Here is a 12328-nt window from a genome sequence, read left to right on the forward strand (position 1 = left end):
GTCTGTATCTATAAGGAATCTTGCATGGAGCCTTTGACTAACCAGTTTGGTTAAGGGCTTTGTGAAAAGATAATTGTTAAGCACCTTCAATTAATGCGCAAGCTGTGAGAAAGTGTGCAACTGTCCTCACTATTTCTTCAAGCCACATTGGACTTTCTACAAAATAACATCAACATGTAAACACTGTCTATTCTTTAAAGCAACCACCATAGATGCAAATAATTTACTCTAATTATTTTTAAAGAACTTTTCTTTTTTGCTTAAGGTTATTTGACAGAAAGGTCAAAGGTTTGATGAAGGAACAAGATCTTCCCAGTTTATACTTTAAAGGCTATGTTGCTAAAAGAATTGGGTCATTTGCTTCCGTCATCAACTTCAGTAACATCCCACTCTAATCTAATGGACTTAATTTGTTATCTGTCCTCCTTTGCAGCTATAACAGTTTCAAGTCTTAGTGCAGTACATGATTATTGCTGATTTATTGATGTAAAACCTAGGAGTTCTACATTTTGATGCATTCAATAAACCAGAAAAAAAAAAAAAATCCTAGTTTTTCAGTATTTGACCAGCAGATCACCAACCAGATTACAAATTATTCATTTTCACTGGCAGATTTATTTGTTACAGTAAGGTTATAATTTTATATTCATTTTACTGGCATGTTTCTACTGACGGGAAGTAATAGTAAGCTTTGTCTGTGACAATAAGACATTTATTTTTGCTCATTTTTATGTCATTTTTGACATGCCATTTTTCATAAAATATAAATAAAACCAGTTTTTTTCTATATTTTATTTTGCTTTTACATTGTCATATTTTGTGAGATGCCTATCTTCAAGGTTAGGTTAAACTTATGAATCCAAACCTGCCAGGGTTACGAGTCCTTTGGGCTTACCTGTCTCTAAAATAATAAATGAGTAATTATACCAGTAGTAAGGACTGTTAACTCACCAGAGGGTCTGACTCCAGTGTGCTGGGTGGAGGTGTATCTTTGGGGGGCTTCTTCTCCTCATTGGGCAGCCCGATGCTGGGAGGAGGGAGGTGAAATAGCCTGGCCTGGTCCTGCTGTGCATTTGGCCATGGCAGAGTGCCTCTCACCCACTCCACTGGGTCCTCCCACACTGCTTTCTGACCATGCACCTTGGAGAACAGACAGAGAACAGACTGTTGTAGGAATTGTATTTTTACACATCTATACAGCAAGTTTTACACTTGGGAAGTCAGTGTTTGCTCACCTTGATGCCGTCTTTGGCTCCCTCTTGGAGGTACGGTATGATGGAGTGGTTCCACAGATCAATGAACCACTGCCTGAACTCTGCTACTGACACTGGGCATGACAGGAAGAAGCAGGGACCTGCAGGAGGCAATGCGTCTCGTTAAACTCCTGCTAATCCTTCTCAATAAAACCACAAAACTTCCCCAAAACCAGGTCCGGTTTACCCAGCAAATACCATGTCTCACCTATGAGAAAGTCTGAGGTGCTGTGTTTCTCCAAGAAGGCGTGCAGGTGGTACCAGAGCTGAGGGATCCAGTCGAGGATACGTAGAAGTGTCTGGCGGTGCGTTGGGTCACGCTCCTCCTCCTGGTGGGTCTCCACGGCTTTACGGTGCAGATACCTCAGCAGGAACCCATTGGCCGGCTCCACATTATTGGAGAACGTAACCATCCTATTGCAATTTTTAAAACACGCTTATTTTGCAGCCCATGCTGTCAGAAATCCAGAGGCGATATTGTGAATTTCATGTGCTTACCTGAAGCTAAGGTGCAGGCCATGATTGGAGGTCATCCTCACAGGTTGATTGGTTGTTCCAATAATGTAAGGACTAAGACACAATCCGAGATGAGAAGTTTAACTTTTAGCAAACAGCGTCACTCTTTGGTAACATCCTACATCCAATAAACCGAGCACCTACCATTTGTGATACTTGCAAGTGAGGGCTCCGTTGACGAGCTCAGTGATGGCCGCTGAATCGCTAATATCATCTATGATAACAACCAATGGCACCTCCCCTCCACTCTCTCTGTCAATCTGATTTGCCAGATTTGACAGGTACAACTGCAAATCCTGCAAATGTGAGGAAATGCGACTTTTCTCAAGTAAGACGATAACAACAATCTAACGTGTGTATTTTTTGGTGAGAGTAGCTGTTAAAAATAGCTCAGAGTTGTGCTTTACCTTCTGCGACTGCCGGTGCATGTTGAAGGTGACAGCAGCACAGCGACCCAACACACACGACTCATGGTCGCTGTCCGATGTGTCGATCTGGCTGCGCTGCAGGAGGTAGTGGGCCAGATGCTGGGCCAGATATGTCTTTCCTGTCCCGCTGGGTCCAGACAGGACCAGGCGTCTGTGCTTCATTAGCAGACTGATGTAGTGCAGCATCATGGGCTTCGGTATCAGAGTCTCAAACACCAGCGAATCAACACTTTTTTCTCTCAGACCTAGAAAGGAACACTTGGAGTTTTAGAAGTTTTTACATTTACCGTAAAACTGATTTAAACGGTGAATGGCAGCAACTGTGGATTATTTCACTAAAATAAAATGAGGATTATTCTGACGCTAAAAGAATTGGCACATTCTGTAGATTTTTCATTTATCCACTTAAGCTTATTTTATACAATACTAGGAATACATAGAACATACAAATACACAAATAATTCAACAGTTTTTTAAATAAATAAATAAAGTAAACATTTCATTGTCTCAAATGCTGTGACAGGATTTCTTTTGATCATTTGTAGCAAAGGATACATCTGAAGCCAAAAAAAATACATACTTCTAACATCAACATATTAAAATTTCAGCCCTTTCTGCTTTATTTATCAATACATGTTAGTACTGATCTATTTATTTGGATTAACCAATTAATAAATGGATGTGCTTAATGGGAGATTGTGAAATCTGCTTACTGGGATATTTCTTTTCCTTTTTGGCCAAATTTTAACCAGGTGAAATTAAAACTATGAAACTGGAGAAGTTTTGGGTAGAACAAATTTACAGACAATGATTTTTATTTTATTTATTTATTTATTTTTTCCAAATATAATATGTATATATTTTTTCCACAGTTTTGGCTTAATTACTGCTGTTACTGAATATTTTGTCCTTACATCAATTAGTCAGTATACTAAACAATTAATCAACTACTAAATCAGTTGACGATTATTTTAATAACTGATTCATCGCAATTAAACTAATCAGTTGTTTTGGCCCGGTAGTGAGCCATTATAATTATTTGTAAAATGTCTTTGTCCATATTTAAAAATAAAAAATAACAAATCAACCAGAGAACATGTACTGCTCACCTTTCAAGGTTGCAAAAATTTGAACTGGGCCACTGCCAAGGCATTGATGGGGCAAGTCCTGAGGCCTGTCCCCCCCTACTGTCCTCTGCACTCCTTGGTTCAGCTGGTACATGTGCAGAGAGTCGCAGGTCAAACCCAGGCTTCCCGTCGGGTCCACTTGACTCAAATAGTCCTGAACAACAAAAGAATGTCACTATTAATACTGAGCTACATCAAAGAGCAAAACCTTTGGTTGAATATCGAGCAAAATGCTAAATTAGACTCACTTGAAAGGTCTTAGCAATGAGGGAGTCAAGGCAGGTCCAGTCAGTTCGTTGGCTGATTGTCACTGAGCCCAGGCAGAATTCCTGCAGCTGTTTCCTGTCCTACAGGCGCAGAAGAGAGAACAGATTGCTCTGAAATAAAAACCCCAATAATATCTGTGTTTGTTGCTGTTGGAAGGGTTTTTATGAATTTACCTCCATTTGATCTCCGGTGCGAACCAGGACTTTTGCGCAGACCTCGTCATGCTGAGACGACGTACTTAGCAAGTCACAAGAAGACACTTCTGAAAGAAAGAAGCAAGCAATTATATTAAATTATCAACGAAATTGCAGGAGCTAAATGTTGACTGGGGTTTCATTTATTCTTTACCTGGAGCTTTACAATCATTTAAGCTTAGGCTGAAAGACTTGGTGAGGGACAAACTCATTGGCGGATTCCCAGAAGGCCCCAGGAGAGAAGCCAGGCCCGACGGCTGAGAGGTGGAGGAGGTGGGACCCGGGCTAGAGAGAGGGAACTGACTTCCTGTTTTCAAGTGGTCGTTTTCTGCCTTTAGGTTGTCCACAGTGGACTAGAGCACAAATACATTAAGTTTTAAATTCAAACCATTCAAAAAAAATTAACCAGCAGAATTTATGGGTGTATAGAACTGAAAATAAACACAAACCTGCATGTTGTTCATGGCTTCTCGGAGCTGCTCCAGCTGATGGGCAGAACTTAAGGCCTCCAGACGGATATCTGTCAGCTTCCTCTCTTTCTCCCAGAGTTCAGACCGTAACTCTGATACCGCTTTTTCACCATTGTCTCCCTCTTCCACTGTTTCCATGATCCTACAAAATAACCAGAGAAACATCATAACCAGAAACCCACAGAGGCAATTTTTTTATTGTTTCAAATCCGTTTGTCTACTTACATGGAAGACGTAGAAGATGCTGACATTTTCAGGGACGAAGGCAGGTCCTCATCCACTTCTCCTCCCTCATGAGCCATCTTTGGCGAGTTGGGAGCTGAGGAGTCTGGGGTGGCGATTTCCTCGATGTCTGAGTAGGTTTTGGAGCCTTTTTTGATACTAAAGGCCTTGTTGAAGGAGCTCCTCAGCTGCACAGACACATGAAAGCAGACACAGAAAGTCAATCAGACAGGAATCGTCATTTAATAGGTAAGAGTTAAATAAATACAGACATGCTTCACATTAAGTGAAAAGTTTGTCATTTTTCAGATGCTGCAGTGGGAAACCCCACATGTACTGTATGTAACCCAGACATTAATATTTTCCCACTGGCCTTATCTATATTTAGAAATATTTTTTTCTAGAAAAAAAAATAATCTTTGAGTTAAAAAATAACAGTCTGTAAAGTTTCCAAACTCAGCTGTGCTTGTATTTTCAATTTGTTAACGCCTTAGTTTTTAATAGTTGTGTAATTGTATGTTTCAGGGGAAACAGTAGGGGGCAGTAAACATTTTCACAACGTCCAGTTCTCAAACAGATACTGTATTTTTTTACACTTTTAATTCTAAAACAGAAAATAGATTGATTTGATTGATTAACTGCTTTGAGCATCTTAGATAAATTCAAAAGGAAACCCATTTCTCTAAAATGACAAACTATTCCCTTAATTCTTTTGTTTAATTTTACAAGCAAAGTGCTGAGTAACTAAACATAATTTTCATGTTGGTCAAATTAATAACTTCTCACATTTATCCTGAAGAACACAATACAAGTTAATCATGTAAATGAGGAGAAACACACTTAAACACATCTAATGACAGTCAACTGAGCAGTGGTTAATTATTTTAACGGCACATCATGTCTGCTGCTTGCCTCTCATGACTGATTCATAGCCATCAATTTAATAAAACAGTTGAAGATCAGGCAGCATTAATCAGCAGAGCAGCAAGTCATTCAGCAGAGGTGAAAGGACTGTAGTTCAGACGGCCCATCATGCTGTGTGGATGGAAATTATAAGAGTTGTATGATTACGCAGTGACGACACTTACCTCAAAAACCTGAAATAGCCAAATAACACAACACAAAGGAGGGAGACAGTGGTCATACATCAGCCATGCGTTTTTTTTTTTTTTTTATATAGAGGATGAAGTTAGCCAAAAAAAATAAAACAAGCTGTGAGTTTAAAAAAAACCCACCACTTTTGGAGTCCCACTCATTCTTACCCAGCTCTTCTTTTTCTTCTTCTTTGCGTCTTGATCTTTCAAGCTGCCCACACTCGACATGCTGGTCAAGCTGTTCAGACTGGAGATGCTCTCACATGAGTTCTGACGTCGGATGCGAAGGTCTGAAAGAAAGGAAGCTTCAAATTAGTCACAACAGTTTGAGGAGGAGGAGGGAGAAATGCATTCATGGAGTGACTGCCTGGTTGATCTACAAACCTTTCATGTTATCTTGGTTGTTTAAGGCTCCGTGGATGACGGCCTGTGCTTCTTCATTCCTGGTCTTCAGGGCTTCAATAGTCTCCCGCATCTCCACCAGCTCTGAGTCCTGCACAAATATTTCATAGGACAAAATTAATTTACAATCTTAGTTAGTGGATGCATGTTAGAAGTGAATATATTAAATTGTGCACTATAAATAAATAACCAATGAGGATTAACAAAGTTGTCTGAATGTGCAAAAGTCAAACACCAACAGATTTTTGTTTTATCTGTGTTCTGAATGACAAAGTGCCAAATCAGTGGAGCTATGCAGAAGTAGTGGAAAAAATGTAATTTAAATGTTTTCATTAAAAATCTCAACCTCGTAGAATCTAATGCAGTTTTCTCCCTTGAGATTCTCAGTGGGAAAATTTCAGACACATGAATTTCATATATTTTTTAGAAGTGAGTCTACTGTCATCATGGTGTTTACCTCTTTAAAAGATTCCCCATTCTCCTTCACTGCAAGGAATCACAACCTCAAACTTCTCAAAATTGCATTGGAGATGATATGTAGCTTTTGAAAGGTGAGAAAATAAAGGTACAGCTTTAAAGAATCCACCTAAGTACTAAATTATTTAATCATAAAATTTTCTGTTACCCCTTAAAGAAAAATTATTGTTAATTTATTTTTGCATTTTATTCAACTTTTTATTAATTTGTTATATTATTAAAAAACTGCTTTATTCTAACTTAGTACATATGTGCTATTATTTTGTTGTAGTGATCTGATGTACATTTAGAGAACATTGTAGCTTCAATGGTTGAAATTATTTTTCCATGCCCCTCTTCTCTGCTGTAGTCCAACTTTATGTTTATATGAAATGCAATTATTTGAGCTTGCCACTTTTTTCTTTTTATCAGGTTTTTTTTTCTTGGGAAATGTGATGTATGTTTTTTACATTTAATTTTATGTTTTTTTTTGTACTCTGTTATTATATATATTAAATATTTTAATGTTACTCATTAGTTTTATTTGGTCCAACTGATTTCTCACTGTTTATTTATTTATTTATTTATTTATTTTTTACATTTTGCAAAGTACTAAATATTACATTTAGTTTTGTCGCAACATTGCAGCATTTTGGTGGAACTTCTGTTGCTTAAATTCAGAGAGGTAGTTTAATGTGCTAATATAAGCAATGCTCACACTGACACTGAAATAGTAAGACAACCATGATGAGACTGTGTGTAATCTTCCCCAAAAGTTTCAGACAGCGACTCCAGATGAACTGAGTGTTTCTGCTCTGCTTGTTTTCTTCTAAAGCTGATAGCTCTTTGCTCTCAGTGGAGCCACACGGCCCATCTCAAGGTTAGACGGTGCTGAGCTCCAGGCTGATCTGCACAGGTCACTGCACTGGCACTTACAACAAAGACTTTTCTGGTCCGGTACAGACTGGACTTTCAGAAGGAGCAGCAAGGCGTGATGATCTCCGAGAGACTCCTCATGCATCCCCTTATATCAAGCACAGCCTCAGGCAGTGACGAGTTCATTTACACCAAAACTAGACACAAGAGTGAAGGGCTGGAGCTGCAGGTGCACATGCATGCTTGTTAGTTCAACGTAAAAAGCTTTTTTATTCGTTTTCCACATCTTTCTTCCATACTATTTGGTCCCGGTTGCCCGGCCTCTAATCCACATTTAGCTCCTGCTGCAGGCTGTGATCAAAGTCGCCTCACCGAGCTTCGGCTCGTTAAGCTCACTGCTCTTTAGATAAGTGTAGTGTTGGAATCTGGATGGAATCTGTTTTGTGTGTGTTTGAGTTTGAAAGTGCAGCTGGAATGGTACCTTTTGTTCGTGGCTTATCGACAGACTCTGCAACCGAGCTGTCATCAGGGCCAGGCTTTGCTCGAAGGCAGCCACTAGGTTTGCCTGTTCACAAAAGATGAAAAGCAATCAAGTTTTTTTTTTTTTTTTTACATTTTTAAGTAGTTGTCTCAGAGAGGATATTTGTACAGAGTTCATTTTTAGGTCTAAAATGGCAGAACATAATTTAGACATTATCACTACCAAAGAGGTATAGGTTCAGCTAGATTGCTTTCCTTTAAATCGTTAAAGGACACAAAGGTTGAACAGGATGGCATTTTGCAATATCCACCTCTTTTCTAATCTCTTCCTTTCTGGTCTAGCAAAGGAGAGAAAATTATGTTCTTCTCTGGAACACAAGGCTGGCAAAAATAATAAAATGAGTCATCTCATTTATCCAATTCATCACAATTCTGTGTTTGAAGCATTTGTCCTGGCTTTAACAAGGTCTATCCATATCTCAAAGAAAGGCGTAGATGACTCATGTTTTGTACAAAGATATGCCTAATGTCGGAGTGCAGACTGAGTTGACTGAGCTTAAACAGGTGTCAAACACACTCCCAATCAACAACAAACAAATAAATTAATTAAAAGAATAATATTAAATGATACAGTTGTATATCTTAATAATAAAAAAATACATAAATGAACATACATATAAAACCAAAAAACCCAAACATAAAGTCCAGAGACTGTGCAAAAAATAACAAAAATAAATGAATAAACATCTAAATTGAGTAAAAATAAATACAGGAAATCAAATAAATAAAAATATGCCCACAATTCTAAGACAGCAAAAAATGTGCAAATAAATAAATGAATAAAAGTTAGATAAATATAGTAAAATTCGGTTCTGAGTATAGGGAAAGTGAGCTGTCGTCCACAAATATTGGCACCAATGTAAAAACGGTGAAAAACACTTCAAATATGGTAAACTTATTTTTTTATAGCAGTAGCTTACTCTGACAAAAATGCAAAAAAAAATAAAAAATAAAAATCCAACCTTCAACTACAGTGCATTCATTCATTAGGCATAATTGTTACGGTCTCCTTTGATAATTCAAATACAATAATTTTTTAAAAATTTTTTTCAAAATCCTAACTTGCCATTTTGAATAAAGTCAAGTTAGCAGACACTTGTCAAAGATAAGAAAAACACTCAAGTGAAGCAGATGTAATATCATAAATTAGAAAATTGCTAAACAAGATATTTATTAACATAATCTTGCCAATATCTACATTACCTATTAGCTAGGACACTAAAACTAGCAGAACCGCCACAAACTAAGCTGGACAGGCACCCCGGTTTATTTTACCACCGTGCTCAATCAGCAGGTAAGATATGTAGAAAAAAAAACTGATAAAAAAGGCTTTTATTACTCAACTTTAACAGGGATGACAAAAACAGTGGACATGCATGTATTGTTTCTTTCTCTTTAATTGGTTCTTAGTTTTTAAATGTATTAGTGAGAATATTTGAGTGAGGAAAATAGTACGATAAACAAAGAGGTGTAAATGTAGCTTATCACGGGGAAAGAACCAGTTACCAAATGTCAGAGAAGATGACACTAAAGATCCTTTTTTGGTAAAAACAAGGCTAGAAAATTATGCAGCAGACGGAAATAGACATGATACATACATTCGCTGTTAGCTGTGTGGTCAGATTGGAAACCTTCTCCTGCGATGACTCCAGCTCTCTCCTTAACATGCGGATTTGCTGTGTTGAAAAAAATATATGTTAAATTATATGATTTAAAGCATCGCTTTAAGAGTGTTTGATGTTACTCAATAAATGAAAAGATGGTGACCAAAGAATGATGAGGCGACTTGTTTACTCAAAAACAACAAGGATGGTGATTGATGGACGAAAGAGGGAAAATAGGAGATGAGACAGCGAGCGTGACTAGGCTGTGAAGAAAACACTCACCTCTCCCTGAATCCTTTCCTCAGCCTTGGGAAGGAGGGAATCAAAGTCAAGAAGTTAGAGAGGACAGAGGGGGTAGGAGAGAAGTGGAGAGGAAAGGAAAGCATAGGAGACTAATAAGGTACTGATCATTATCTCAGGTGTGCGCTGTTTAAAGCATGAAGCAAGAAAAAAAAAAGCATAACTCCCTCCACCTTCCAAACCAACAGTCATACCAAAAAGACTAATCTGTATCGACCTGATTCTGCACGCTGCCCACACTCACCGAAGAGTAGCTCGACGAGGCGTTTGAGGCCAGGGAGAGAACAGACCCATGAACTGGGAAGTGAACATTAAGAGAGACAAAGTTAAGGAAATGCTGCATGTAGATTACATTGATAAATAAACCGCAAAAGTAATCTAGTGCTTCACCTTCATCATTGGGCTCTCTTTCCCTGAAGGATCCAGAGCGAACCATCCCCATGCTGCGCGGACGTTCGGCCAGGGACATGGTGCTGCCCAGTGGCGACGCACTATAAAGTTCCATGGAGGCGTCGTGTGTTGGGATGCTGTTGGACCGGGTCATCCTGTTGGGTCCGCCTACGGGGCTGGGTACTGTTGTGACAGCAGAGATATAGAAAAATATTAGCCAAAATGATGTGGAACGCCTGCTTGATGGTGCTAATTATTAGCTGGTATTTGATACAGACCCATACTGGTCTTCGAGGTGCGGGGCAGGGAGGTGGGTGAGGACAGCAGTGGGAGGGTGAGAGAGTCCGTCATACTGAGGACGGTATGCGAGTGTCTCCTCTCTCCTTTCTCTTTTGCTTCCTCCTCAGGCTGAGAGGGTCCACTGAAACTAAAAACAGAGCGGCAAAAGTTAGCCACCCAAAACTAATAAAGAAGGTTTGGAGCTTAAAAGTGTATTTTTTTGGTAATCAAATAAAACTTTTTTGTGAATATTGGTCAAAAATTATGTCTTGTAACCCACTACGCAGGATATGGATAAAGTTTTAAAATAAACATGATTTTTGAAGTAGTAGCATAATCTGCACCAAAAGACTGTTCCACCCCCCCAAGTAAAGCCAACCTATAATTTATGTGCATTTATTAAGGAGGAGGGAGACTGCAAATTCAGAAACAATTGCTTATTATATCATGTGGCACAGAGGGACATTTGTATTAATAACGGTTCAAATCAGAATAACAAGAAATAGTTTAAGAAATGGCTACAAGAATCCCCTCTACCCATTTAGGGAAAATCAATGTTTAATAAAAACGTTTTGAGACACAAAACATTACACTCAAGATTGAAGACACACTGGTGCAGTTAATTGTTTTGGTTGTCTGATTGCAAGTCAGCACAGCCACACCAAGACATGGCTACAAACACCCACAACAGCATCCTGAGTAATGAAGTAGCCTGTACCATAGAGTCTGTATTGATCCTGAGTACAGAGATAAACCAAGCTGTGGATTTAAGAGAATAACTCTGTGTTTGAACTCACATACCTTAAACCTTTCTTTGGCAGTGTGTTTCTGTCTCTCTGGGAACTGTGGAAATGAAAGAAAGTGGTTATGCGAGCACTAGTGCAGGGACTTATTAAACTCTCAGGAACAGGCACAAAGAGGCGAAATACGACTGGCAGGCAGCTTGTGGCAGCCAGTAATTATGACTACAATCAGAGCTGCTGGTACAGCACTGATAACAGGCCTGTGGTAATAACATCTCAGCAGCTCATTAATGTGTACATGTCCGTAACAGGTTAACTTTACTTGTTTTTAGAGCTTTTCATTTAAAAATGTCAACAGTTTCCACAGTTAATACTAATCCAAATGCAAAAAAAAAAAAAGTACTCTGTGGCTATTAAAAACAACAAATAAAATAAAAACAATAAATAAAATGGACTAATATTTAAGCACCTTCCTCATCATTATTTTCTCTTTTGACCAAAAAAACAGTGGATTAACAACAAAAGCCATTTTCAAAGTTCATTTTCAAATTCAAATTGGCATATGCTTCAGAGATGCAGGTATTACAACTTCCTAGTGTTTTGCAGTTGCCACAGTGTCACACCTGCGTCTACATGAACAGTACATAAATCTAGCCATCTGTCTGCTTAAATTGCTAGTGGGAACATTTGAATTTTCTGTTGTAATTCAAAATAATTGGACTTGTAAAAATGTGAAATTGTATAATTAGTGGATTTGATCAAACAACTCTTGAGTTTCCCAACAATCTAGTGTACATTTTACACTAATGTTCATAATAAAAGGGCTTTGTAGGATCCTGGCTTAGGGGAGTGGACACAATATGTTATATTTCACAGTAGGTTGCTACAGATTGTAACTGATTATTGTCTTTAAGTTTTACCACAGTTTGAACTTTAATTTGAATTTATTTATTTGTGTGTCTTAGGGCAAAAAAAGACCCATTAGTCAATCATGTTTCAGTTAAAATTCCTAATTATATTTTATTTTCAAAAATTAGGCTCTCAGTAAAACAATTGTGCATCACAAGGGTCAATTATCTTGCCTACTATACTAAACCAGTTTAATGGTTTAAAAAGGGATTTGTTTATTCATTGGATCTTAACATCATCTAGAAATGTGATTTGGAT

General features: G+C 38.2%; 1 protein-coding gene across 3 annotated transcripts in view; it reads right to left on the bottom strand.

Moving 5' to 3' along the window:
* The window catches only part of LOC102236093 (neuron navigator 1), an 87357-nt gene that overhangs the window by 2501 nt on the left and 72528 nt on the right, over positions 1–12328 (bottom strand). For all 3 annotated transcript variants that reach the window (XM_023332725.1, XM_023332727.1, XM_023332733.1), the window contains 22 exons: positions 11220–11261; positions 10418–10566; positions 10140–10322; positions 9994–10046; positions 9732–9755; positions 9444–9521; positions 7787–7870; positions 5956–6064; positions 5740–5861; positions 5566–5574; positions 4481–4665; positions 4235–4397; positions 3940–4138; positions 3765–3853; positions 3573–3671; positions 3307–3478; positions 2177–2442; positions 1914–2065; positions 1752–1823; positions 1462–1667; positions 1236–1354; positions 952–1140 (listed from right to left, as the gene is read on the bottom strand). In XM_023332725.1, the coding sequence (XP_023188493.1) occupies positions 952–1140; positions 1236–1354; positions 1462–1667; positions 1752–1823; positions 1914–2065; positions 2177–2442; positions 3307–3478; positions 3573–3671; positions 3765–3853; positions 3940–4138; positions 4235–4397; positions 4481–4665; positions 5566–5574; positions 5740–5861; positions 5956–6064; positions 7787–7870; positions 9444–9521; positions 9732–9755; positions 9994–10046; positions 10140–10322; positions 10418–10566; positions 11220–11261 (2764 nt within the window). The remainder of the gene's footprint in view (positions 1–951; positions 1141–1235; positions 1355–1461; positions 1668–1751; positions 1824–1913; positions 2066–2176; positions 2443–3306; positions 3479–3572; positions 3672–3764; positions 3854–3939; positions 4139–4234; positions 4398–4480; positions 4666–5565; positions 5575–5739; positions 5862–5955; positions 6065–7786; positions 7871–9443; positions 9522–9731; positions 9756–9993; positions 10047–10139; positions 10323–10417; positions 10567–11219; positions 11262–12328) is intronic.

Source organism: Xiphophorus maculatus, chromosome 1 (assembly GCF_002775205.1).
Source record: "Xiphophorus maculatus strain JP 163 A chromosome 1, X_maculatus-5.0-male, whole genome shotgun sequence".
Classification (NCBI taxonomy): Eukaryota; Metazoa; Chordata; class Actinopteri; order Cyprinodontiformes; family Poeciliidae; genus Xiphophorus; species Xiphophorus maculatus.